Source organism: Anas platyrhynchos, chromosome 3 (assembly GCF_047663525.1).
Source record: "Anas platyrhynchos isolate ZD024472 breed Pekin duck chromosome 3, IASCAAS_PekinDuck_T2T, whole genome shotgun sequence".
Lineage (NCBI taxonomy): Eukaryota > Metazoa > Chordata > Aves > Anseriformes > Anatidae > Anas > Anas platyrhynchos.
The window spans coordinates 69,555,462-69,583,049 of NC_092589.1; the positions used below are offsets into that span (position 1 = coordinate 69,555,462).

At 38.3% G+C, this 27,588-nt stretch overlaps 1 protein-coding gene across 6 annotated transcripts in view; it reads left to right on the plus strand.

Annotated features, from left to right (window-relative positions):
- The window catches only part of ROS1 (ROS proto-oncogene 1, receptor tyrosine kinase), an 82,811-nt gene that overhangs the window by 41,916 nt on the left and 13,307 nt on the right, over nucleotides 1-27,588 (plus strand). For 4 of the 6 annotated variants that reach the window (XM_072036083.1, XM_038177126.2, XM_072036082.1 and 1 more), the window contains exons 30-43: nucleotides 2,322-2,554; nucleotides 4,444-4,620; nucleotides 5,666-5,843; nucleotides 6,329-6,446; nucleotides 9,297-9,484; nucleotides 10,094-10,183; nucleotides 10,853-10,988; nucleotides 11,409-11,571; nucleotides 11,847-11,911; nucleotides 14,487-14,616; nucleotides 15,703-15,800; nucleotides 16,374-16,577; nucleotides 17,705-17,839; nucleotides 22,915-23,078. In XM_072036083.1, coding sequence (XP_071892184.1) covers nucleotides 2,322-2,554; nucleotides 4,444-4,620; nucleotides 5,666-5,843; nucleotides 6,329-6,446; nucleotides 9,297-9,484; nucleotides 10,094-10,183; nucleotides 10,853-10,988; nucleotides 11,409-11,571; nucleotides 11,847-11,911; nucleotides 14,487-14,616; nucleotides 15,703-15,800; nucleotides 16,374-16,577; nucleotides 17,705-17,839; nucleotides 22,915-23,078 — 2,079 coding nt within the window. The remainder of the gene's footprint in view (nucleotides 1-2,321; nucleotides 2,555-4,443; nucleotides 4,621-5,665; nucleotides 5,844-6,328; nucleotides 6,447-9,296; nucleotides 9,485-10,093; nucleotides 10,184-10,852; nucleotides 10,989-11,408; nucleotides 11,572-11,846; nucleotides 11,912-14,486; nucleotides 14,617-15,702; nucleotides 15,801-16,373; nucleotides 16,578-17,704; nucleotides 17,840-22,914; nucleotides 23,079-27,588) is intronic. The other 2 variants (XM_072036085.1, XM_072036086.1) reach the window with 2 other exon arrangements.

Sequence of the window (27,588 nt, forward strand, 5' to 3'; positions counted from 1 at the left end):
AGTGAAACGAGGTGGAGGCATGCTGCCACTCTTCTTTTGGGTAGAAACCTGCTATACTTTAGAAGTTATCTTCCAACCCTGCTATTTTTTTATCACTTAATTGGATATCTCAGTGTCTGCAGCATCACGCAAATAGAGTCACATCCTTTGTAGATCTCTGAATACTATTAGCATATCTCTAAATAGTCCATTGCAGAAGGTAAGAAAAGATGGCCAATGATCAGTGGATTTCAATTCTTTGCAGGGAAATCCACTGTAAAATTTGTATGATCCACTGATTGAATAAGATTGAATATTATTGAGATGTGGCAGGAATTCACACTTTCGCTTCTTTGTGTAGTAAACTGAGCCATCCTACGGCAATGTACACACTTTCCATGGAGGAATATAAAGGTAGAATATGAAATGGGAGACTGGGTTGCACCACTGAAATGGAATTTTTCAGGCTCAAGTCAAATGAAACATGAAACTCAGAACAGGCTTCTCTAGTCGGGGCAAAATAAAACAGTACGACCAAAGCAAAATAAAGTCCTAAAACAAAAACAAACAAACAAACAAACAAACAAACAAAAATCAAGCAAAAAAAAAACATATCCCCAAACATGAGCATTTTAATAGGTATTTTTATCAACATTCAGATCTTTTCACAGTTTGTTGAAAATTTTCCAACTGGCTGTGACTAGAATGTATATGTGTCCCAGCACCTATGTTCTCAATTTCATGAATGTAACTGCTAGTTTAAATTGTAATCAGATGCTACTAGAGCCACTTGAAGTGTGTATGCTATTTCACACCTCTGAAGCTGTGTGCATTCCCTCTGTCTTTCCCTCAATTCTGTAATGAAATGAAAGAAGCTTGGATTAATCTTTACTTTTAAACAAACAGTAAGACAGAGGAATGAAAAAAAAAAAAAACAACTTGGAAAAATAAATGCATTGCTCTTGCCACAGAGTGTCACTCTTCCTCCACATATCTTTTAGCTAGTGAAACAAGAAATTTGTCTTCTTTACCACTGTGGCTTCTGCACATTTCACTTAACTAACCTGCAGTCTTGCTGGGGACGTATAAATTATAGCATACATTCTCATCATTCTGATATATTGGGAACCTAGATAGTGTAGCAAACTTTAGCTTTTTACCTATCCAGAAATTCAGTAGAAAAAAAAAAAAAAAGCCGAGTTGGGGCATTCCATATACCAGTTCAAAGTTTGTTATCTCAAAGATTCAATAGAAGGATCGCTTTTTTCAAAAAAACAGGTTAGTGACTAACCAGCTGGCATGGACAACAGACCTACAACAACCCAGTTTTTTACATTCTAAACTGGACAAAACAAAGAACTGAAGAATATATGGACTGATGAAAAATGAGCTTGGGGGGGGGGGTCTTTTTTTTTTTTAATCTAATAGTCCTTTTCATTCCATCATACTTACATGGTGTATTTGCAATTTTTTTTTTCTTTTTTTTTTTTGTGTGTGTGTAAGTTACTGGCAGTCCAGAATACAGTATTTCTGTTCACCACAGCTAATGGATTTAGCACATCTCCAAAATTTAGAAAGCTTATTATATTAGGTGGATATGCAATGTTTTGCTATGTTATTATCTATCTTCTCTTGAATTACGATTAACAGTGACATCTTAGGTGAATTTAAACTCTCTGTCAAAGGCCGAGCTCATGATATATGAAATGTCCTGAGTTTAATGATTTCTTTTAAAGAAAGGAGAATACATAGAATCTATGCAATAACAATTTTTCTAGAGGTTTTGGTATAAAGTGAAACTTTAACTTTAACTTCTAACTTTTAGATCAGACAAAAAATAAATCAGTTTCACACTATATTGGAACTGCACAATTTTTAGAGCCCAAGCTCAGTGATTTAATGTATCTTTGAATGTATCTTTTAACTAGTATTGCAAGATATTTTCAAATTTAGGTTTTTCTTCTTTCAGACTTTTGTGTTTAAAAAAAGACTTTCCAATTGGGATAGTGGGCAGGTACTTTTTTAGTGTATAACCAAGTAAACATCATCACAAACTCACATCTGACACTGATTAGTAAAGTAGGAGAGAAGAGGAGTTTTGCGATATGACTATAATGGTATAGGACATATAGGTATACGACAGGTTTTTATTATTATTATTATTTTTATTATTTTTTTGCTTACTTACATGGTACAATAGCCAAGGATACTACCATATACACATATTTATAATTTGTTTTCCTTCCTCAATGACATGTCTTTATTTCTCTAAAAATAAAACAACAAAACAACTCTAGTGAGACTGATATTTAAAGGTAGATACATTTTCCTTTTTGTTTCAGTACCAGAGGCAGTTGATTCCATTAAGGCAGTGGTTTTGTCTGATACCACTATCAACATATCTTGGAGTGAACCTCTGAAGCCAAATGGACCTCTGGAATCCATCCGCTATCAAATATCTGTCAATTTTTTATCTCCTTTCCCAGCAACACCCTTACGAAAAAGTGAATTTCCAAATGGGACACTTGCTTGGTCTGTCACTGGACTCCAGTCCGGAACAAACAATTTATTCAAGGTATAACAATAAACAGTATAATCACAACCTGTTTGTTCACTAACCTGGAAGTTGTTAAATTGCCATTCTATAAATCTATATGCGTGTTTTGAAAATATGAATTCAAAACTTGGCAGAGTTCTCTCATTCTTTTACTCTTCTGACTAAGGAAAATTAAGTATAACAGCTTATTCCTACATGGGTTTATCAGGTGAAATCCTTAAAACTGAGATCTTTTTTATTAGGGGACCATATCACAGCTCTCAAAGGTAAATAGGAGTTTCTGCTGTAATCCTGCTGTAATTGCTCTGATAGTTGCTGGAATTACTCTGAACATGCTAAGAGAGGGTCAAGTGATAGAAAACCTCTGTTCTCCAAGGAGGGGGCCTAGAACTGTGGCCTAATTGTAAAATGCTTGTAAAATGCAATAAACAAGTCTATGCAAATGCAAATAGGTCACAGTCAAATGATTATTTTTTTTCTTGGGAAAGCAAAAGGTCTGAACATTTCGATACTGGGGAACTCTCTATTGTTACTATCAATAGCAGGCTCAGCCATTTCACCAGTTGTTTTTTTAAAAAATTGTAACAAATAATTTTTCCTTAGGGGGGAAAAAAATTCTCTTAGTCCAATAAAACAAAAAAGTATCTGGTAGGTCACTGCCATAAGAATAAGAGAAAATAGTTTAATGTGGTGATACAACCAAGAAAATGTAGGAAGAATAGGTTGCAGTATCTAGTACTTTTTAATTTATTTTTTTTTGAGGAACAGGAGACCTATATCTAGGTATTTAACTCAATGGCATGAAACCAAGGGTTGCACAATAAATTTGGATGAAAGATCATCTTAAAGAATATTTATAAAAGTTAGATGTATTTAAAACATCAAGGATCTGTTTAAAAATTGTCTGTGAACATTCAAGATTATCTTCTATAATTTTTGGAAGCAAGGAAGTCCCATTGAATTGGCAAAAAGAAAATGTCACTCCTAGCTTCAAAAAGGAAATTATAGACCACTTTGTGTAACTTCGATAGCTGAATGCATTATTATGTATATTTTCAGTAGGACTACGTTGGAACAAAATGATAAATAATTGGTACACAAGCAACTAGAGGAAAATATGGGAATAAAAATGTGCAGTGCGAGTTCATAAGAACAAAACATACTGCTTCTTCCTTTACAGATGACAATTTTATGTTAAAAGGAAAAGAATAAATGATGTACCTGGACAACAGGCTTATCATCAGAGAGACATTTTAGAAGTCAGCCAAGTACATGTTGTCTGCAGAATTCACACTGCAGAATCCATCACAAATGCACGTAGTTAGAGTGGTTTTCAGAATTCACCCTTGGCCTACGAGAACATTCAGCTGATGGCTGGAGGGGATCTGTTCTGTCCTAAATTTGATTTTGTGCTTTTGTTAATAATTTAGGTGGTGTAATGAGGAATATATGTATATACATACACATATAAACCTATATGAATGTATGTAAGTATGCATACCCAAACACGTCATATTTAATTGTGGTTTACTGGAAGGCAGTGTGCTAAGGCACATTCTCACCTCGTCTTTTTGTGATTGTAGAACACTGACCAGCATGTGCACATGTAACATCTGCATGCTGGTGTAAGAGCTTATGAAATTAGGAAAGGTCTAAAAAGAGAAGAGTCTTGGTAGAAAGATGGAATGAGAAACTCAAAAGAGACTCTGAGGAGGAGGACTCCAGAAACCATGAACTTCCAGCCTGAAGATTAGTAATGCTGAAGCTGTGGAACTCAAAATGTTTCATCCTATATTGCCTGAATATTGTGTTGATTGAAAACAGCTATTCTTCCAAACATTTTGAGTTGTTAAAGCTACCTTTTCCAACTGGTCTGGTACTGTGCAGTTCATTTCTTTCCTTACTAGGTTCTTGCTTTTCATCCCAATGAGAACTGGTTTTCTGAAAGTGTCCCTGTTACTGCGAAAACTTTTGAGACTCCACCTGCACCTGTCAACATATTCCCCAGAAATACCAGTTTCCAGCTAGAATGGCAAGCTCCTCTGCATGTCAATGGAACCAGCTTCTGGTTTGAGCTGCGTAAGGTAAAAATACTCCTGAGGTGTTTGTGTGTATATATATATATATATTTTTTTTTTTTTTCCAGATCAAAGTTAACCCACTTCTCTCCTGGTGAGCGAGACAGGGTGGCAGGACATCTATGAAGAACCTCAGTGGTTAATTTGGGCATGGTGACGTCAGACTTAGTGACTCAGAAGGGGCAGGATGGAGGCAGCATTTGCCAGGAACAAGGGGGGAGTGTAGCTGCAGCATTCAATGCTCCACAGTGCCAAAGGACATCCTGGATGACCCATCCAGAATTCCTCCTGGGTCTCCTGTTTCAGTATAGTCCCCTCCCTCTTTCCTCACTGCCCTCCCCCAGCCCAGCTGGTAGTTACAAATTGTATGTCCACTCTGCACAAGAAAGTGAAGAAAAGGATTTTCAGCACTAAATGTCAGCTACAACCTGGCATTTTATTTTCCTGTTAGAGAGGTTAGGAGAAATGCTGAAGAGAAAAACAGGCCTGGTTGTGCAGACTGGTGAAGCGCTGCAGTGACAGCAGCATGGATGGAAGCTTCAGGTTTTACTTTCTGGACCACTGGACACAGAAAACGTCATGTGCTAATCTGGATCACATAGATTCCTTAATATAGATAATCAGATCCATTAGGCCTATAGCAGACATTTCCCATCTGCCCTAAAACTAATGTCATAGCACAATTCAGCTAAACTGTCTCCTTTCAATTGCATCGTGGCAAGCTGAACTCATGGGCATGTCACCACAGTGATCCAGAAATATAAACTGCACAGAGATAAGCAAGGGGAAGGCTCCTTTTGGCTGTGCAAAGGGGTCACTTAATCTGTTGTCCTTTATGGCTGCCAAGATTTGTAGGTCTCCTGAAAACAAAGAAAAAAACTAGTTTTTGTGTCCTTAGTCTCTAAGAAGACGAAGTCCTGTAATTGAAACAACACATGCATAATCTCTCCCCTATTGTAATAAAAGGTGGTAAAGTAGTTAATATATCCAGAGATGGACATACTTTCAGTAGAGCAAGAATGCTGACCATGATGATACTTTATTTTTCTAGTGGCAAACAAAAAGTGACTGGTTTTCTCCTGCAAGCACTACATGCAGCACCGCAGGTCTTATTTACACGTGTAATCTCACAGGAACTCTTCCTTCTACCAACTATCTTGTAAGAGCGACAGTAGTATATGTTACGGGAGTGAAAAGTACTTCCTCTTCAACAATCTTTAAAACAACAGGTAAGGACATAGTGTAGAATAACAAGATTCTAAGACTATTTTTAGGACATGAATAATCAAACACAATATTTTGAAAAGCAGGCATTTTTTTTTTTTTATACTAAGAGACAATAGTTTTGTGTGTTTGAAAAATAATACCATCTTGGCAAAAGTAATGTGAAGAAAGAAATTAAGATTTACGTTCAAGTGTAGCACAGGAAAAGAGTGAGGGAAATTGAAATGAAATATCTATATACATGCGAACTCACAGCTACTTGTGAAAGGCTGGATGGGAGTGAAAATTTTGTAATTTGGCCATCACAAAGAGAAAGCCAATGATTCATTCTCCATGGGGATTATTAATCTAGATTCTTGGTTCACCTGAACACACAAACAGCCATGGACATGTCCAAATTTTGTTCCATGTCTGTTAGCTCTTTGTCTTGGTATACATGTTTTAAATGTTTTTTTTTTTTTTTTCTTTTTTCTTCCCTGTTTGGTCAAAGCTGGTGTTCCTAGTAAGCCAGGAACCCCCAAAAGAGCAGAAAACACACAAAACTCTGTACAGTGGGAAAAAGCTGAAGACAATGGGAGCAACTTGACCTACTACATCTTAGAAAGCAGGTAAGCCATGTGTGCAGACACTCTTCACCCAGGGAGCAGCCCAGAACAAACCTGGGTAAGCAGGGGGAGGCTTTCCTAGCAGTTGTGTCTGGCTGTTCCAGCTACATGCACAGGTGGGCTAATTTGGGTGCCAAGGATGTCATCCACTTCCTTCCATGGAAGCACTGGAGTGCTGTTCATCCACAGGTCAGGGAAAATCTCTGTCTACCTCAGAGAAAAGGGCAACCAGAAGTGATGTGAGCGAGGTCCATGGGAAGCGGCAGATATTCTGCATGCGTGCTCTCCCTTCTGAGAGGCAGATAAAGCCTCCCAGCAGTACCTGGCTGTGAAAGCTGCATGTTGTGAAGACAAGGGTGATGGGAGGGTGGGCTATAGAAAGCTACAGAGAGCAGGATGGCTACTCTGCCACTGCCAGAGTAACCAACTCACATGGTCTGCAAGCCTGTGTCTTGGGAAATTAGTGTAGCAGTCACAAGCTAGGCGTGCAACACATGCCTCAACTTTGGTGTGCTAGCTAAGAAATAAGTTTTGAGCTGCCCTTTGAGCCCAAACCAATATGGAGATTTTGGAAAATCCCTCAGAGTTTATTGCTTATGTTTTAAAAATTATCTTTGCTTGGACTTTTGTACAGACTAAGAGCAGAAGTATGAAATTTCTGGGGTGACTAGCACTTTTTGTTTTCTCCATTTTGAGTATCCAACTTGAGACAATTAAATTTGTTCTGATTTTTCAGAAGGTTTTTGGGGCTGCGTTAAAATTATGCTTCATCACTTTTTTTTGAAACTGGACAATTTGAAGTATGCCTGATACAACTAATCATTTTTGGAAATATGGATCTCAGATCTCAAGGGTTTGGTCCTGGTGGGAAGAGTGAAATGTCAATGATGGAAACAGCCATTCCCATAGGATCTCTTCCTTGGGTAATACAAGTAGCCATTGTTTCCATAAATTTCTAGGAAACATAGAAGAAAATACAAACTAGCAACATTTCCAGACCAACCCTGAAATACATGGTTGTATCCAGATACATATATTTGGATATATATTGTTGATTATAAGACTCAGAAATACTTTCAAATCTGAATTTTCAAGCATTCAGTAAATATTCACAGCTAAAATGTATGTAGAAATATATTAGCATTCAAGGGGCCCACAGAAAGCTGTTATAAAGTTGTCAAAAGGGATCATAAGCTATTCCCACCAACATGGGATGACTAGATGATTTTTATAGTGCTCTGTCAGCAAATACAGATCTTCTGGAGTATACGTATAACACTCATTAGGCATCCGTGGAGTGTTAATTCACACTTATTCCTGCACTAGCATTGTCAAGGTTGTATGGATGGGTTACAGTATATTAATGAGGGCAGTGACTTTGAAATTTCTTATTTTTTTGACCACAACTCTGGAGAGGTCTGTTTAAGGCAGTCAGTGCAAGGCTTAATTTAGGCACTATTTAAAACTGAAGAGATTCCATTTGCTGGGATATTCCTATAATGTTTTAAATGAGCAGTGATAGAGGGAAACAACGTTTTAAACTCAGCTGGTATTTATTTTTCCTCAGTTAACTTGGTGCTTATGAAAGTTAACGACTGACAGCGCTGTGGAGTTGAGCATACTTTACTTATATAAGTTTTCACCCAGACATATTTTCCTGGTGCTGTAAGCTTCCATACAGTTCTGTGAGTGTACATCAGCACTGACCTGCATGCTATGAGACCACAATAATTTTGATATGCCAGCAGCCACATTGTACCTGGCTTGCTTTGGATGGGAAAAGAAAGGACAGTCCCTTGGCCTGTGTTGGGGCTGTGCTTTAGTCGCTGTGTTCTCCAGGCCCCAGCTTCGTGTTCATCTCTGAATCATACTGTATCACTGAAGCTTTTTTTTTTAGTTTAACAAAATATACTTTTCTCATGCAGTTTGAATGTGCATACACTGGTGTTTTTGACTGACTTTGACTTTGAACTTCATGGTACTTTTACACCAGTTAGAAAAAGGTAAAGTCAGACCTATAGTATTCTAGAAAATATTTGCATAGCCCTTTGAAACAACCCCTGTTTTTCATACAGCTATGATAGGGATGTGAACATGAACATATAGTTTTCACATGTCTTTTTGGTTTAGAAATATTTGGCCTTTTTTTTTTTTCTGCATTGAAGTATTTAGGCAGAATGATTGACATGCTTATGAAGGTCATTTCACATGAAATATTACAGTCCTGTGTGACATGAAATGATATTTCAGATATGGCCTTTCAAGTTTAAATGCATGGTCTTCTTTTGGTTGGTGAATAATCACCTCTGAATTTATTGTGAGCAATCAATCTCAGTCCAATGGGGAAAGGAAGAAATATACGCAGCAGTCAGCAGATACTATGGGAAACTGGCTAGCTAAAGAATTGTGTCTTCACTGCCAATGACTTGCTTCCTGTTTAGCTTGTGAAACCTGATGCACAAGAGCCACTGGGTTACTCTAGGCCCAGGAAAGCAAAAACTTCTAACAGTACACATTTTTTTTTTTTTTTTTCCCTGAAAGCTAAATAAGAATGTTTTGAAATCTTGGCTCTAAGCTGTGCACTGAAACAGGTGAAAATGTGTTGTAGCTTTGTATGTCTAAAATGTTCTAGTGTTACATTTCCCATGACAAGCGAAAGATCTGTGATTCCTAGCATGGCTGAAATGGCATGGTGCAATTTTCTGCGCTGTAGCCAAAACTCCATGACTAGGTTGAGCTTTCATGCAGGCAGAGAGATTTTGTGAAGGCTGTGAAACTGAAGAAGGGGGAAGAAGCAGTAAGCAGCCCTCACTGCATTAACATACAGAGGTAATTTTGATGTGCCTGTTGTAGGAAGCAGACTGACAGCACCAACAAAATGAAGTCCTTGTGGGTGGTGGTTTATAATGGCTCCTGTGCCAGTATTTGCACATGGAAGGCCAAGAACCTAGAAGGAACTTTCCAGTTTAGAGCAGCAGCTGCAAACATGCTTGGCCTTGGTGAATACAGTGACACGAGCAAAGATATTGTGTTGAGTAAAGGTATGTCCTGCACTTTCTTATTCTGTTAATCAAGTGTTTTATTCAGAGTAATTATACTTATTTCTGAAGAGAGACCAGCTATTTTATGATGAATTTGCTGCACAAGTAAAATAATGTGTCTAAGTGGCTGATCATATGGTAGCATTCATATGGTGAGCCCAGCTCACCACGGGCCTGAACTTTGTTTCTGTTCCTTTATATTGATTTGTCTCTGTGGCCCTACATTGTGCATCATAGTATGATTCTTGAAGTAAATGCAAGCTTCTGTGCTGGGTTAAGATGTGAAAATTACTTCTTGCCACCAGCCAAATGTTAGACCTACACACTGGAGGTGTTTTTGAAAATCCCATTGTGAGTGGTCAAGTGATTAGTGCTTTCTTGTTACATACACGCAGTAGGTCATCACTGCAAAAATACTTCAGACCTAGGGGAGAAGAATTAGTTTGAACAAATGTAGATGTCTCCATATAGCCTATAAGAGAGCTTTGTAGAAAGCAAAACATTTAAACAACAAGCAGCTAACGGGTCCTCTCAGGTTTACTCAGCTCCGTCATATTGATATGGTTCATGTACGCAGACATTTACCAGTTTTCCTCTTCTATTTAACAGATACTGTGACCTACCCAGACATCATTGATACTGTTGCTGTGATTGGAGCAGTTGTGCTGGGCTTGTGTATGGTTATGCTGTTCGGTTTCGGTATGTGGCTGAATTTTTTTGCATATCTTTGGTTTGCCAGACCCCAGCAAAAGGTAGTACAGACAACAGGGAATAATGGGCCTCCAGGTTTAGGGAAATGCTGAACAATCCCCAGTGTGGGAGCTGGGGGGAATTTGTGAGCTTTCATCTTTCAAAACCCTAGAGATAGTTGGCTACGCTTTCAGTATCTAGGATTCTATCCTCAGGCATTTCTTGCCATTGATTCCTTGCAGGGAGAGCACAGAAATGTTGAAGGAGCTCTGACATTCCTGTATCCTTATGAAAACTTGTACTTTGTAATTCTCAAGTTGGGTACTGCACTTGTTCTTCAAAAGTTCCCATTTTTTTCCTCTTCTACTTTGTCCCTGAAGGAAGGATGCAGAGGTTACCCTGGGTTAATGGCCCTGCCCTCTCATTCCTAGTCTTCTCCATGGGGCATTGCACCAGCCCTTTGGGTTTGGGTCTTGCCACATACACAAGTGGGCACATGACTGATCTCTTAGTTGACTGTCTTCCATGGGAAAAGGTGGTGGCCAGATGGAAATATCTTACTTACACGAGGGGGATCATGCTGAACAGAATAACAACAATAAAAAAACACTTGTAGTCTACTCACTTACTGGTGTACTCTCAGAGTGAAATATCTGGTGGTCTTCTTTTCTGTTCCAGTATGGTACCAAAGAAGGAAATCCACAAAACCATCCTTAATCGGGCAGATAGTGCTTGTCAAGGAAGATAAAGAATTAGCTCAACTCAGGGGGATGGCTGAAGCAGTGGGACTAGCCAATGCCTGTTATGCTGTCAGGTATGTCCTTGAAGCAAATGCATTTTCTGGACAAAAACATGTAAAAGGACTTCACTGGACTGTTTTTTTTTATCAGTGCGCCCATCCCTGATGCCTTGACATGATGTGGAGGGCCACGTCTGCACAGCAGGGCAGGTCTGCTCTGAAGCATGCCCTGCCATGCTGCCTCCCTGGTGCATATCCTGGCCCGGATTGCCTTTAGCCCACCCTGCACACTCACTTTTGCAAAAAATGCAAATGCAGGGGCAGGGAAGGAGACATGGTGTTTTCCAGTAAATTCCAGAACATCTAGATCTCATCTGAACTCCCCTTAAATGCACCCGATGAGACAAATAGTACCAGATTCATTTGAGAAATAAATTTAATAACATTTCAAGCATGTTTAAGTATTAACAAGTGACTAGTATTGCTGTTTTGTAGCATTCTTCCTTCTCAAGCAGAGATTGACTTATTGCCAGCTTTCCCCCGGGACAAACTGAACTTACACAAATTGTTAGGAAGTGGAGCCTTCGGCGAGGTGTACGAAGGAACTGCAGTAGATATCCTGGCAGATGGAAGTGGAGAAACCAAAGTAGCAGTCAAGGTAATTGCAGCTGTACAGTGCTCTGGCAACAAAATGGATGGGCAGATAGATTTGGCTCAGAGGTTATACTGCCAAAACAAGCATTGCAAGATTTGTATATTTTCTTGCAGGATTTCTTGCAAGTCACTTAAAGCTGAATCTATCGCTTTGTAATGATTGATGGAAAATACTGTGTAGGAAAGGATGTGTCTATGTCTGGTTGCTTTTCTTAAGCACTGTGTGATAATGGTGGTGGTGACCTAAGTGTTATTACACTTGTGCTTTTTGTTGAGTAGACTTTGAAGAAGGGTGCAACAGACCAAGAGAAGAGTGAATTCTTGAAGGAGGCACACTTAATGAGGTAGGAATAGCTTTGCCATTCGCTACCCTTTGTAGCTGTTATTATATGAGGGTGGTGGCCTTGAAGAGGAATGAGAGCAACACTTTTCTCTAAACAAATTAGTGTGGCATTTTGGGGTGTTCTCATGTTTCTGCTAAAAAAAAAAAAATACTACTGATGAATCTCATGAAAATAAAGCTGTAAGACTTTTACAGAATTTAAGATGCAGACTGCAAGTTCGAGTCATGGATCTTTTGGTTTTTGGACCTGAAAAATATTTCAATATCTTTGCTTTACTAGAACTAAGTTAGTTGTTAAAGGTAAATGGGCAAAGTTTGTCTAATATTGTTTTAATATTATATTTATGAAAATAAATATACCAAAACAAACTGATGCCTTGCAGTTTCAATTTGCTGTGGATTTTTTTTTTTTTAAAATGTGTATAAATTGCCACTAGAGGCTGCCACATGCTTCTTTTACTAAGGTGTACCCCAAAAAATAATGTGTATAGACTGTGCAATAACTTCATATAGAAAGGTCAGTGTTTTAGCTAGAAGTCTGGTTTTCCAGAGTTTCCAGAGAGAACAGTAGAAGTTGAACTGAAGTTTTCAGCTGATAGCATAAAACTAAGAGTACAGTTAGGGTTTCAGATGTGCTGATCTGCACTTCTTTGACTTCTGTTTCATGAGTGCATTTTAAAAAGTGAATGACTTCTTCCTGTACAGGATAAATGTTATTCTAAATTTGAAATTGTTTTACACAGTAGTCTTTTTTTGTTTATTTTTTTTTCTTTTTTAAATCTTGCATTACTTTGAGTGTTATTATACACTACACATTGAATGATGGAAAAGGCTTGTGAAAACTAAAAGGAAATCATGTCATTACAATCTAAATTTATGATGAAGAGTAAGAGTTGAGTGTAAACTTCCTACAATCTATTTGGCAGTCGTAAACCTGGTTAGAGACACTTTTCTGTGTAGTATGAAAATTATATGTACTGAAAGTCCCTGAAGCTTCCCCAGTTCTGCTTTTTTTTTTTTTTTTTTTTCCTCCAGCTATTAATCCAAAATGAGAATTCCTGGAAAAATATGTTATTGGAAATTACATTTAAATGTAAGCACTAATGTGGGCCCATGAATATAACAATCCAATGAGACAAAGAAACGAAGAGGATAGGAAAGTTCAAGTGTTACATATTCATGGAAGTCTTTAAATAATAATAATAAAAAAGCATGTTTTATGTGTTTTATTTATTTATTCATTCATTTTTGATGTGAAAAAGAGTGATTTAGTTTCCTCCTGGAGGGCTTAGGCACTTTTTTTGATGTTCATCTATGAGGCCTCAAATTAAACCAAAGGTAGAAAAGGCACATAAATTGACCTGGCTGTTTACAAACCCTGATGTTCATTCTTTAAATGTTGCTTACCTCTTGGAAGTGTATTAAAATTCAGCAGTGGTGTTATGCTGTCCTGGTTAAACAAGGACTATTGGCTTCTTCTATTATTGCTATGCAAAGCTGTGAGTATCAGTATTTCAAACAGTCACTTGATATTGGTGATTGGTGGGTCATTTGTGTACAAATATATGTAGCAAATTCCTGGGTGTATCCCATCACTTGGGAACTAAGGAATGACAGCTCAGTAGAGAAAGGGCTGTGTGAGCTGTAAGGAAAGTGCCAGGTGTTCCTTCCTCTGTTTTTGTTCTTGAGAGTGCTAAAGTTTGTCTGATTGAGGTATGTGCTGGAGGCTGGGGGGGTGGGACTGTCAAATTCAAAATCATACTTGTTGCTAAAGAGTTTTTGCCCACACCTAAGATTACGCAAATTGAAAGAGGTTAGAAGGAAAATGTTCCTCTCTTGTATTTGTTTGTTTACTCTGGTATGTTTGACAGCCCTTTAGACACCATCAGTTTCCGCAACAGAGTCAGGTTTCTCTGTCTGATGGTGTAAGTCCTTTCACACAGCAGAGTGAAGAGAAAACCATTTTTAAACACAATAAATGTGGTTGTAAAAACACGGGCACTGATGGAGTGTATAAATGTTCTTCATTCCTTGAAAAGTGCTAGATCTCAGAGGGCTGATTGCTCTGTCATAATCCCATTTTTCTGGACACAGGCATTACTAGCATATCTGCAGGTTCTTGTGCATATTTTGTTTCTCTGGAAAATGTACTGTCATTCTTCTCAATAGTTCAAATCAACAGTTCAACTGTGATTACTGTAGTAAAAATACTCTATTAAAATAATAGAGATACCTTTGACGTACAGATGGCAATTCATGTTATTCCTAAATGAGACTGCCATTTGGCTACCTTGCCTTGCTTCCTGTAAACATGATGATGTCTGCTTTTAACATGTGTGCATATATTAGAGCGCTTGTCAAAGTACAGTGTAAATCTGTATTTTGAAAGGCTGTCCGTGAAATTGTCCCCTTAGTGAGCAAGTTCTGGCGTTTTAAGTTATTAAATCATGATGTCGGTAGAGGCAGGCTTGTAAATGCTAAACTGCTCATTCATTTCTTGGAGCTATATGAAAATTATTAACTGTCAACCAATTGGACTTTTCATACATAATCTTACATCATTTCCTTCTCTTTAGTAAATTTGATCACCCCCACATTCTGAAGTTACTTGGAGTGTGCCTGTTAAATGAACCTCAGTACCTTATACTGGAGCTGATGGAAGGAGGGGATCTCCTTGGCTATTTACGAGGAGCCAGAAAGCAAAAGGTAGGATAAAGACCCTGAGGGGTCTATTTTTAACCTGTAGCTTCGCACTGTTTCTCAGTTTTAATCTTCCTCAAAGGTCATGCTGATGTCCAGCTTTTCTGCATCTGCAAGCTCAGACCTGGTTGTTCCTTAATGCCCTGGGACCTCAGCGTTGAGTGCTGACCAGGCATGCTGTGAAGAAGATTGAATGTTGTGTTAAATGTCATCAGACTGAAATTGTTCTCTCTCTTTTTTTTTTTTTTTTTCAGTCATGATATGTCTGCTGAGTTCCTTTCTATGAACACCATGAACAGTGTTTTGAAAAATGATTATACATAATGATATCTGGTCATCATACATATGATACATTGTGTATCTGGTCCAATAGACCTCTTTTTTTTTTTTTCTGCTTTGAATAGTGGAAATATTCATAATGTGATAAGCAGAATCCAAACACATAAGAAGATACTGTCCTTGTGCCTGTATCCATAAAGTCTTTACAGTAAAGAAAAGAAAATAATAAAGAATAGATCTCTTTAATTAAGAAAGAGGTTAGTTAATTTTCATAGGTAGCATGTAGATTAAAAGCATGAATGGTAGGATTATATGTCAAAGGGGCTTGACACTGGAATTTTATAGCATCGTAGCAATCATCTAATTTGTGTAGATGATCGCATCAAATCCACAGTCATTATTGAAGTCTACCAATAAGTATTCTATCAATCTGTAGTCTATCAATATGTATTCTACTGGAATAATATATTCTCTTAATACAGCAGCAAGCAAACCTGATACGATAGTGGGAGGAAAGTTTTGGTGTCCCATTTCTGCAGCTACAACAACGAAGTGATTCTGAAGTCCCTAGGATATTCTTAGCCCCAAATCAAAGAACAGGATGTGTTCACCTGCCTTGCAGTGCTGTGATTTAGCAGTTTACCCTGCAAGTAATTAGCATTTGCTCTATTGGCATACAGATAGTTTGCACCTGTTTTGGAAGAATCCTATAAATTTCAAAGAGAAAATAATACTGCTTTTGTACAGGGAGGCTGTTATTCTGAGTCTGTAAAGCTGGAAGACATGGGTAACTTCTGCCTTTGTTTTTTGTAGCTCCAGAGTTCCTTACTGACAGTGACTGACCTCTTGGATATATGCTTGGATATTTGCAAAGGCTGTGTCTATTTAGAGAAAATGCATTTCATACACAGGTACAGAACTTATTTCGTTAGCCTTCCAAGGCTTACCCACAGTATCAGGAGTAATTATTTTACCTGGGAAAGGTGTCACAATGTAACAGGAAAAGTGAGAGCACTGGATTAAAATAATGTGATGCTTTTCTGTTGAAATTGCTTACCCAGGACCCATTGCACTCTAAGCAAGAATCCTATCCCTTACAACAAAGAGAAGGGCAAGTGGGCAGATCCTTTTATTGTCTTCATCTGTCTAAGTGAATGATCGTAGAGGACACCACATCAGACTCAAAGGTGCAGAGGGAAACAATGAGAGGTGATAGGAATAAGCTGCAGCAAGTGAAATTAGATAATATTACTCACCATGAGCAGGATCAATCACTGTAATGTGTTGTCCAGCAAAGCTGTGGCATCTCCAAACCTGGAGATATGTGAAACCTAACTGGGTGATGCCCCAGACACCTGATCTAATCTTGAGGTGGACACTCTTCTGAACAGGGTGTTGAAGCAGCTGATCTCCAGAGGTCTCTTCTGACCTGAATTATTCTGCAATGTTAACTCCATCCTCTTGTTTTTTGCCTTACAAATCAGGGACCTGGCTGCTCGCAACTGTCTTGTGTCTGAAAAGGGCTATGAGAGCTGCTCCCGGGTAGTAAAGATTGGTGATTTTGGACTTGCCAGAGATATCTATAAAAATGATTATTACAGGAAAAGAGGAGAAGGCCTACTCCCTGTCAGATGGATGGCTCCTGAAAGCCTCATTGATGGTGTCTTCACAAATCGCTCTGATGTCTGGTGAGTTATAGCAGGCAAGAACAGCAGGGATAGTAATACTAAATCCCATGGTAAGAAAATACTGGTTTGTAGCAGCAATAATAAGTTTGTGTATTTCCAGCTCTAATAATTTATAAGCTAAGGCAGATTTCTTCCTAAGTGATATTTTCATGAGCTAACAAAAACTTTGGCACCAGGACAGTACCCGCATGGAAGTATTTCTTTACTTACTGTTTGAGCTCTAGCCTTGGATTGTGGCTGGAAAGAATTAGTGTCACTCAATCAAATAATTTTGTACAAGGCCTACAATGTGATTTTTTGCTCGTTTGAGCAGTGAATTGACTGCTTGCATCCTGTTCTTTCCACTTTGTTTTCCATTAGGTTAATTGACATTTCCTTCCTACCAGCAAATACTTTCCCCTTATCATTTTATCGTGTTCTGGCAACTTTGCTGTTTTGAAGCCCAATCTTCTCAGCATCATCAGGGGAAGTTCACAGTAGTTTGCTGTGTTGGTTTACTTGAAGTGGATATATGGATGGGCTTGGGTTTTTAGTGAAGAACCGAGAAACGCTGCCAGGACACCTAGAGAAAACCAACCCAAACCAGATCCTTTAAACTTGAGATTCACACGATTTTAGATTGGGTAACTGTGGATAAGAAAGGGTTGGATGTAGCACACTAATCTTGCTGAGGTATGCAGCTCTCAGTTTAATTACCACTCTTGCATTTATCTAAGAAAACTATTTCATGCTTTATACCAAACCCAATGAGGCACTGATTGCTTTATGAGTGGTGCTTAAGAGACCTTGTAGGTGTCTATATTTCCAATGACAACTCCAGATATTTCTAAATACCTGTTTAATTGAGGGCATGCTCAAGCAGAGAGTAGTGCCCAGGGAAGCTGTGGGTACTCAGTGTCTTCTAAGCTCCACCTCAGTCTGGGAAAATGTGTCTGTTCCACATATTTACTTTAGCTATTTCAGAGGCTGGCTAAAGGATATATGAATTGTTTCACATAAAATTAAAACTACTTACTCTTATTTTTTTCTAGTCTTATTCTTCAATTACAGTCATTTTAGTTAACTGTTGACAGGGAGCTTGATTGTCATCACATTGGTAATTAAAATTCATTGTTGGTGCTTCTTAGGTCTTTTGGAGTCTTAATGTGGGAAACATTAACCTTGGGTCAACAGCCATATCCAGGTCTCTCCAATATGGAAGTTTTACACCATGTACAATCAGGAGGAAGGTTGGAATCTCCAAGTAACTGTCCCGATGACCTGTAAGTTAATTTTATTTAAATATTCTTGATAATATTTATGAGACATCAAGAGTGTTATTGCCAGCAGACCATCATTTTGAAAGTCTACTTATACCCATTCAGAGTTCAACAACCTACTTTTTAGTTGTTGTTGTTGTTGTTTTTAGACAGAAGAGCTTGCACTTGTAGCTGCCAACTTGCTACTAACTCATCCAGTAGTGCAGCCTGTGAATGTGAACTTCAGCTGCAAATTAAGTCTTTAAGTTGAAAGACTGATACATATTGGTCTTTTAAGCAGGATTTCAGAGATAATATAAATTCAATCTTGTACATGAATCCAGCAGTAATGCGATAAGAGGCTGAGAATGCCTGATCAACCAATTCAGTATTGGTTAGAAGTTAAGATGACTGTAAGGGATAATTTACCTGTCCCTCTTACACCATGTGCCTACAGTACCTTTCTCATTGATAGCTGTAGAAAATAGGCTAACGTTAGATTATATATATGGAAAATAAACCATACTCTCTTTGCAAATGTCTGTCAAAAAAGACAATAATAAAAATTGAAGCTGAACAACAAAAGTGAATTCTGCACCTCTGGTTAGTCTTTAACTAAGCTGGATAAACAAAGCTTTCAATTTCCAACTGTTTCTTGAGCACAGATGCAATTAAAAGAAAAAAAAAAAAGAAAAAAGTAGTGGATCAAACTCATATTGGCCAGAGGTGTATGAAGGAGTAAGTTGAACCTGAGCCCAGTGGTCACTCAGTATTGTCTAATTTTGTGTCTCAATTTCTATATGCCCACACTGCATAAGCAGTCTCAGCCATGCACTTGACAGCTGGTTCTACAAATGGAAGAAAAGGCTACTCAAAGTGCACAATTCTTACTCCTGGAACTGAGAAAATGGTTTGAGAGTAATTCTATGATTGGCAAGCCCACATCTCTGTGATAGGTCTTGCATCAATTACAATGTTCTCAGTTCCAGAAGGTATGATAATTTATCTGGGTATAGATGAAACACTATATTAACAATAAAAAAAAAAAAAAAGAGGGAGGAGGGGAAGAAACTTCAACACTTGGAAGAACTAAAGACATTAGGATTTTGTTTTAAGAACAGAGTTCAAACTGGAAGTGACAGAACAAATGAGAGCCCAAGAACAATTTCTGTATCAGTATTTTCTGCTGAAAAATGTTTCTGTAAGAGATTGACTCACACTTGACCTTTGAATATAAAAGCATGGTAGGTAAGGTATACTCATGAAACTAGTTTGATATTCAGACCTACACGGAGGCTTATAAGCTGCCTTTAAAATGGTTGACCAGATCTTCAGCATAACCAAGGAAACTTTGAAGTTTTCTTTTTTTTCTTTTTTTAAAGTCACAGATCTCAGAAATTAGTATAGCAGGTAGGCCTTAAACACAGGTCCACATGTTGTAACTTGTAGGATCAGGACCTAATAGCTGTAACCTAGTTTTTGAAAGCCAAGGGGCTGAATGAGCTCTTAGATTCTTGTACCATCTTTTTATCTCATTTGGTCAACACTCAGCACCTGCATACAGCTTCTGTCAGTAGCCTAAATAGCTTTTTGCTACTTTGTTCAGTCATTAATGGCATACTGGGATTCTTGACATTCCTGCTTTCCTCCATGTGGTTTTGAACCTGCATCAGGACATCAGCAGTCAGTAATTGTCTCCTCTGCACTTTGGCTTGCTCATTGTCATTTGACAAAACAAACCATCACCGATAGGAAGAGAGTTCAAAGGCCAAACTACTTCAGCTGAGAAGTGTTTAGGAATCTGTGGTAGGCTTACACTGCAAGGGCAAGTAGGGCTGACACAGAAACCTCGGGGTGTAAAAGGCATTAAGGAAGTGGGTTTGTATTTATTTTTTGGGGGAAGCAGAGGGAGACAGGTTCTGCCCCTCATTTCCCCAGGATATGATTCCAGGTCCACAAGATATTACTTGAAGAAGTAATCAGCTGCTTTCCTGTAGAGAAGTATGGATATGTAAAGCTTGGTAATAAATTTAAAAAGTGGCTTTGGAATCTGTAAATGGGCTATGTTTATTGAAATATGAATCAGATATATGAGTGGTACTAGTTTTGCAGTCAGTGACGTGCATCTGTTCACCTCGGTGTGAGGCTTGCATGGAAGAGCATGGTGAGGTTCATGAAATCATGAAAAGCTGCAGTTGTAATCAGAAGAATTTGTACAAGTGCAATGCCACTTACTGACATGAAGCTGCAGTTTCACCAAATGCTCACACCCTTGCAAAGTTGTATGACTGAGTTTGCTGAAAAAACTTTTGATAACTACAGACTTTTGCTCTTCAATTGTAGGAAAGTTCCCCTGGAGGTTTTGGAGGGTGGGGGACAAGAAAGGCTTGCTCAGAGTGCATCAAGTGAGGGCAGGGACTCTATTTTATTCCAACAAATTTTCTAAGGAAGTCTCCACATCAATGATATTTTCCATTTTGTGTGTGAGAAAATTGGTAATGTTCTGTAGATTTTGTGCACTAAAGCAAATTTCAGGAGCAGTTCACTTTCAACCTCCAGTGTCAGCTACTCTATATTAGTTCTTTGGTTTTCCAGGCTCTCAGGTTCTCCACAAATGCAGCTCTGTTGGACATATGGCTACCTGCTGTCCAGCCCAGATAAAACACAGTTGTCATATGTAGGTATACATCTAGGTGTACAGGATAGCTCTTAAATCTAACATAAAACTGATGATGTGTTTGGAATTGTTATTTTTCATTTCTTCTTGAAAGGCTTTCTCCATGATGTAGGGCAATCCTCTGATTTTGATCCTCATACTAAAGCAATATGATATTTGCTAGTGCATGTTTGGCCCCCAGGAAAATAGAGGAAAGCGTTTAAGCTGTCATTTGTGTACATCTTGGCACATTAGCCTGGCTTTCCCCCACTTGATAGGTCTCATGTTGGTGCATTTGCAGACTAGTAAAGTTTATGCCATGTGACTTAAAGCTTCAGATGCTACAATATGCCTTGAAATCTAAACATTATGCCATAAATAGCTGTCCCTGCAAAATTTGCAGATATTTTCTGACTCCAGTCATTAGAAACCAAAACCTTATCTAAATTAAATACTTTATGGACTATATCTATTCTACCCAGTATTAATATTTTAAGACAACCAGAAGGTAATTCAAGTAATTTGATTAAAGAAATAAGACTTTGGAACATAATCAAAATGAGAAAATGCCAGTTCTTTTTTTTGTTTGTTTTCTTCATTGAATATCTCCTCCCTGTAACAAAGCTGAATGGCTTTGTAAAGCAGATTGTCCAATAAAAAGATTAGTTGTTTAAAAAGACAGAGGTTGGTCTTAGGAAAGCAAAAATATTCAGAATCTACATTTGTCAAGTTTTTGTTTCATAAGTGACTCATGTATCATTTCTTATTTTTTTTCTCCCTCTGCTGGCTAATGGCTGTTTATTCCTTTCTATCTGAGCAGCAGTGTATAAAGCAAGCTCTGAACACTTCATTGCTATACCTTGCACAAGGCTTTGCTCTTCAGGGTCCAGGTGCTAACCTGGAGCACAGCACCTGAGCTCTTGTTCTCTTCTTGGATATACTGCAAATCAGCCTGACAAGAAAGTAGATCATTTGACTTCCAGCGTCCAAGACTGGCTTTTGAGTTGAATGTGACAGACATTTTTTGTCAGCAGAAGGAAAACCAGATTAGTTCACCTCATTTTGAGTCCAGTTCAGTACTTTTCCATCTATATTTCCAGTGTCATCAATAACCAGTTCACCTGAAAGTAGGTAAGAGAGGAAGTGATTCAGAGTGTCAGGCAGTCACTACCACTTTTTAGATTCCTAAAACAATTTTTCAAGATTTCATTGAATTCTTTTGAAAAGCCAAAATCACTGTCAGCTCTGCAACTGCATTATACGGGTTGATGAAATGTCGTTCTGAAACTATTTTTCTATTTTTTTTTTGAGGAAAAATATCATCAGAAATCAGAAATAGAGAGATTTCTCTCAGCTGTCACCAAGAGTTTTGTAAAACACTGAATTGTGGTGAAGGACAGCTGTCTCCTTTTTAACATGGATAAGTGAGGATCCGAGCAAGCCAATTCATTTCACATAACTCAGTAACGCCTGGTATCACATAGCAGCAAGTCTCTGAAGCTGTTTGTCAGGGAGGATTTGAACTTAGGGCTTAGAGGTGAATACTCTGCATTCCCGTAACAGCTTCCTGAACCATCCTTTCACTGACTGCTTAAATGCTGCACTCTAGTTCTGAAACCCTAAGACACCTCTCCTCTCCCAACACTTGGTGTATCCAGGTGCTGGCTGCGTTTTGGTTTTCAACCAGGCTCCCCCTGGCTTTTGTAGGATTTGGTTTTGTGTAGCCGGGACTTGCTACATTTCATGCCCTCAAGTGAGCAATGTAAATCAGCCCTATCCTTTAGACAAAGAACGGCAGTTTTTCTTCTGAATCGTACCGACAGTTTTGTTCAAGGCAGGCTGGTATCCATGCACCCAGAGGAAACTCATGCCATTTTTGCCTTTGATGGGAAAATACTCCTATTTGCTTTAGTCTTCAGGAAGAAGTCTAAATTAACTTTTCTGTGCTGGAGGATTTGCTTTTTTCCCTGAAGTTGAGGTGATGTGAGTTGAAGAATAATTAAATAAGTTGATAACCTCTAGTTCATGTTTGGTTTTAGTGATTTTTTTTCTGTGAGAAGTTTATTTCCTTGTCACCTTTCTCAGAAAATGCTGGTGAGAGTGGTGAGAGCAGGTATTATTTGCAAAAGTGACTTTACTTTTTTTTTTCCTTTGTTTTTTTTCTTTTTTTTTTTTTTTCCCTGCAATGTTACAGGTGCTCCCAATCTCAAAAATGCCCATTGTTGAAAAATTGGAAGTATTCACAATGAGTATTCCCGACAACGGACCTTTAATCTACTTTTCCTTCCCTCAGGAGCTGGTGATAATCTTTGCACCACATGGGTTGAAAACAGAAGTTGAAAACCTAGGCTGAACTTGCTTGTCAGATGATTTAATGACAAGTGATGAGATGAATGACTATTATCTTTAATTTTTGTATTTTAACACTGTTTTTCCTTTCCAGATGTGATTTAATCACAAGATGCTGGGCCCAAGAGCCTCAGAACAGACCTACTTTCTTTTATATTCAGGACAAACTGCAAGAGATAAGACATTCTCCACTGTGCTTCAACCACTGCCTTGAAGACAAAGAGGCAGCAACTGGAATCATCAACCAAGCTTTTGAGGGTAAGTCTGGGCAGCACCTGCTGTCCTCACAGCCTCAGCCCCACAAACTGCAACAAAATGTGATTCAGCAGTTCTTTTCATTAGTCACTACTGCAAATTCTCTGCCTATAGATTGGGAACAGAAGAGACTGACTTCTCTCATAATGAACTTGTAAAGATACATTAGGTGTCATTGTGTATGATGCATTAGATAAAGTGCATATATGAGACTACCAAGCCAAAAAAACAAAAACAAACAAACAAAACCAACAACCCTGTGAGGTTGAGACTGAGTCTGCCTCACAAGACATATCCAACTTGCACCTAAATTTTGATTTTTCCCTTAACTAAAGACAGCAGTTGGGCACTTACTTTAGGAGCACTGATTCAGCAGTTGCCTGAAGGGGAACATAAATTAGGTACCTAAATAAGGCAGGCTCTATCCTAGCCTGAATGGTGATAGCTTCGGTCAGGAATCACAGTGTGCCTGTGTTCTGCACACTGTGAATGAATAAAACAAGGTGTTGTTAGGGAAGATATAGTCTACACAACAAAATCCAATTAGAGAATAACATTGTTAAAGTTGTGAAGGCAAGAATTCAAAAAATAGACGATGCCAAATTAGAAGTTGCCTATGCAACTATGATTTGGAGCATATAAACATGGAAATGAAAACAACTGACTGGAACAGAAGCAGGAGCTTTTCCAGTCCTGCAGTAATTCCTGGCTAAATAGAGGGGAAAGTGAAGTCTTTGTAAACAGTGTGATCTGAAAATCTCCAAAAAGAAAGTTTTCTTTATTGATTTCTCTTTTATTTATCAGTCTTTTTTAATTTAACCTTCTTGTGGAAAAAAAAAATCTTGTACGAAAAGTGCTTCCAATTCTAAAAAAGAAAAAATTACTTGTTTATAAAATTTCTAAAGATATATTTTTTTTTCCCCTCACAAAATGACATTGAACTGGGAACTCACCCTGTTTCATAAACAGTTTTTATACATCAGTATATTGTGATTTTCTAAATAAATAAAGAAGTAAATTGCTGATCCATTCCAGGGATTATGCAGTATTCAACTACACAATTTTGCAGTAATTTTTTTCTAGATATTCTATCTGTGTTCAATTCCATGGCATTGTCCAATGCTTGGTTAATGATAGTTTATTTGATATTTTGCTAATTCGATGTAGCTTTATAGGTGTGAGCCTATCTTAATTTACCCATCATGATTTCTCTTTCTGTCAGATTCACTCTGTGCATGATATGGTTATGTGTAAGGATCGTAAAGACTAAGGTTAAAGACTTTATCATGATGGACTTTTGACATGATGAACCAAAGTAACTTAGCATTGATAACCTATAACTTCCTTTTTTTTTTTTTTTTTTTTATTAATAGTTTATTTTGCATCCTTATCCTATAATGAAGAGCTTTGTGCTATGTGTATATGCATATAATTTCCTAGTTTCTTTAAGGGCATTTTAGCTCAGAATAGTGGAGTTCAGGGAAGAGATACTTAATCTGCAAAAATCTAAACCTGGCATTAGCTCAGGAAATGAGTACAGCCAATTAATTAGACACTTTATCCAAGCTAATAGGTCTTAAATTTTGGATGGATGTTACCTCACCTAAATGCAGCTGTCTAGAAGCCAGCAGCGTCATCTAAGATATTCAACAAGGTATTTCTGTGGCCAGAAGGAGAAACAGCCATGTCCAGAAAGTGATGACTCTCATGTTTTAGGCATGTATCAAAGAAGGAAAGGAGTCACCTTTTGCCTTTCTCTCCACTGACAACAACTGGCTTCTAGATGAATCATTGTACTGGATTTGGACATGATTTGGATTAGATGTTTAATTTTCAGAAGGCTACAGAAAAACAACATGCACTGGACAGAGGGCTGTGCTGATTTGGCTGCTTCCATCTACTCATGAGCTAGTTTGATTTCCTAATTTAGACATCTGTGTGTTCCCTGACTCCATGAGAAGAGAGAAGACATGAAAACTAAGGGAGCTAAGGCAGTACTGTGGCATTAAATCAATACCTGTTAAAGAACTTCAGCAGGGCTGAAATTTTACATGTGCACCCTGCTTTTCTGCTGCTTGCTGTTGGGGAACAGACAGGAATTTAGATTGTCATTCATTTGGTGGAGCTGGCATGACACAGATGTAATGTGCAATGAGCTTAGTTTCGTTGCAAGTCTCAACTTAGTGTTCTCCAACTGTGATCTTTGCCCTGCTCTTAACTTGCTCAAGCTAGGCATTGCTTTCTTTCACTGGGATGACAAATACATGTTCTTAATATAAAAATCATCCTTATGCCAAAATTGTAGGTTCTGCCAAACTGCAGAAATCTCAGAGAAACTTTTATGATTTATTTCTTTGCCATGAGCAAAAATGGTGTTCTTAGAAATGGTGAATTTATTGAGAAGGAAAATATGGATTGAGACTGACATGAAAAGTTTGGTTTGAATAACTAACGTTTGTAAAACAGTTTACTACAGAAAACATGATTGTGTAGTGGGGTTTTTAGGGCAGTTTTAATAACAGTGCTACTCTATAATGTACATTACAGGGAATCTGTTGGTAGTGGTCATTTTTTTAAATTAGGCTCAATCAGGCCTGTTTGTGATAGCCTAGTTGGTAAAATCTGACCCGCTATGGCAAGCAGAACAATTCCTGGCAGTATCTCTCAGAACCAGAGAATATTTTGCTTAGCACACTCTCTTCCCTAGTCTTACCCTTTTCCCAATTAGCTGCCTTATTCCCTCTCAAAGATTCCCTCTGTTCTTTCCTTAGCATTGTGTCTGCCCACCTGATATTGCCATAGACTCACTGTTGCATCTGCATTACAACAGGAAGACAAAGCAACTTTTTTAATGCTTCAGTTTCATCTTTTCATGTTCCAGTTCTCAAAATTCCTCCTTAACTTCTCCCCAGGCTCATGTGGTGATTTTCACACAGAGAATGCCCATCAGAAAATAGTGTAGCTTGAGTGTTAACAGTATGGCTTGAGATTTATTCATCTACATATTGTCCTTTCATATGATTGCATTTTAAGTTACTAAACACTTGATAAGCTCTTTACAAGTCTCTATGACAAACATACTTATTTGCCCATGTATTCATAGTTAATCTGTCAGCTATTTCCATCTTTCCCCGAAAGGGTCTTTATAAGTCCATTAAAACTGTCTACTGCATACTTGACTGAAGGCCTGGAGTCCTGGCGATACTTTAATGTTGCTGGATTATCTGATCAGAGAACCATGCACATCAGTTTTATGTAGATCTCCAGCCTTGAAATTATTGAACTATTTTTCTGCCTTCAATGTAAGCCCCCTGCAGTGGAGTTCAGTGTAATGCTGGTTCTGGAAGTATGGTTGATTTAAGCAAGAACTAGCAATTCAGGTTCTAGTCAGCCTTCCAGACTAAAACACACACTCTTTCATAACCCTGTCATACATGGTTTGGGACACAGAGTAAGTCTCAGTCAGTGATTTATAAAATGCTGTGTAAGTGACAAGTAAGTGGTTTTTAAAATAACGGTAACTTTGGATTCATTTTTATCTGCTACTAAATGGAGCACTTCTTTTGTTTGTAGGAGTAGTAGAAACACGACAGCCAGAACAAATAATCCAAAATACTGTTCCATGATGGATTGTCCTGGACAACATTTTCCAAAAATGTTACGCAGTCATTGGCCTTTGTGTGTAACGAAACTCCTGTCATGAGCCTCCCGCCAAGAAATGCTTGCTCTCACCAGGAGACGTGGTTCCAAAAGAAAGAGCCAAATGTCAAGCAAAGTGAAATGATAGACCTCAAAATAACCATGATACTTAGCCCTATATGGAATCATCCATCTTCCAAATTTGGTTGAACCTTACCTGCTTGTAGTTAGTCACACCTTTCGCAGGTCCATACATGCTGTTAGCACTATTTCATAGGTGGAAGGGCTGGAAAATATTAGATTTCCATATTAACATTAATACTGGTGCGGTATGTCATGCAGACTGCAAGTATGGGTGAATTAATATAAGGAGTATGTTAGTGTTCTGGACCGCATGCTAACAGGATAGTGTAGGGATGGCAAAAGGGACACCAGCTTTGTTACTGCTACCTTCTAAAGGAGGCCAGGAGTACTGATAAATACACACAAGCAATACCGGCAGGTCCTGGCACTGCTGCTTAGGAAGCGAGGGAAGGAAACCCAGCAAGAGTCTGACTTCAGTGCCTTGATTAAAGGATAGTGGGAATGGCTGGCTATACACAACAGTAACTCTTGCAGCAATGGAGGACCAGGCAGCAGCCCACCAGGATGTGCAGATTGGTCCTCAGGCTCCAGCAGCAGTGGTCTAAAAACAGTATTATTTTTACAGAAATAAATGTTACAGTCAGGAGAACATGAGTCTGTTTGGGATGTCAGTCTGCAAAGTAAGCACTGCAATGAATACTTTATTAAGCCTCAGTTCCACTCAATGTTTTCAGCATTTCTGTTGGGTCTCCATGGGTATTTCCTTATCTACCTCTCACTGATTTCCAGT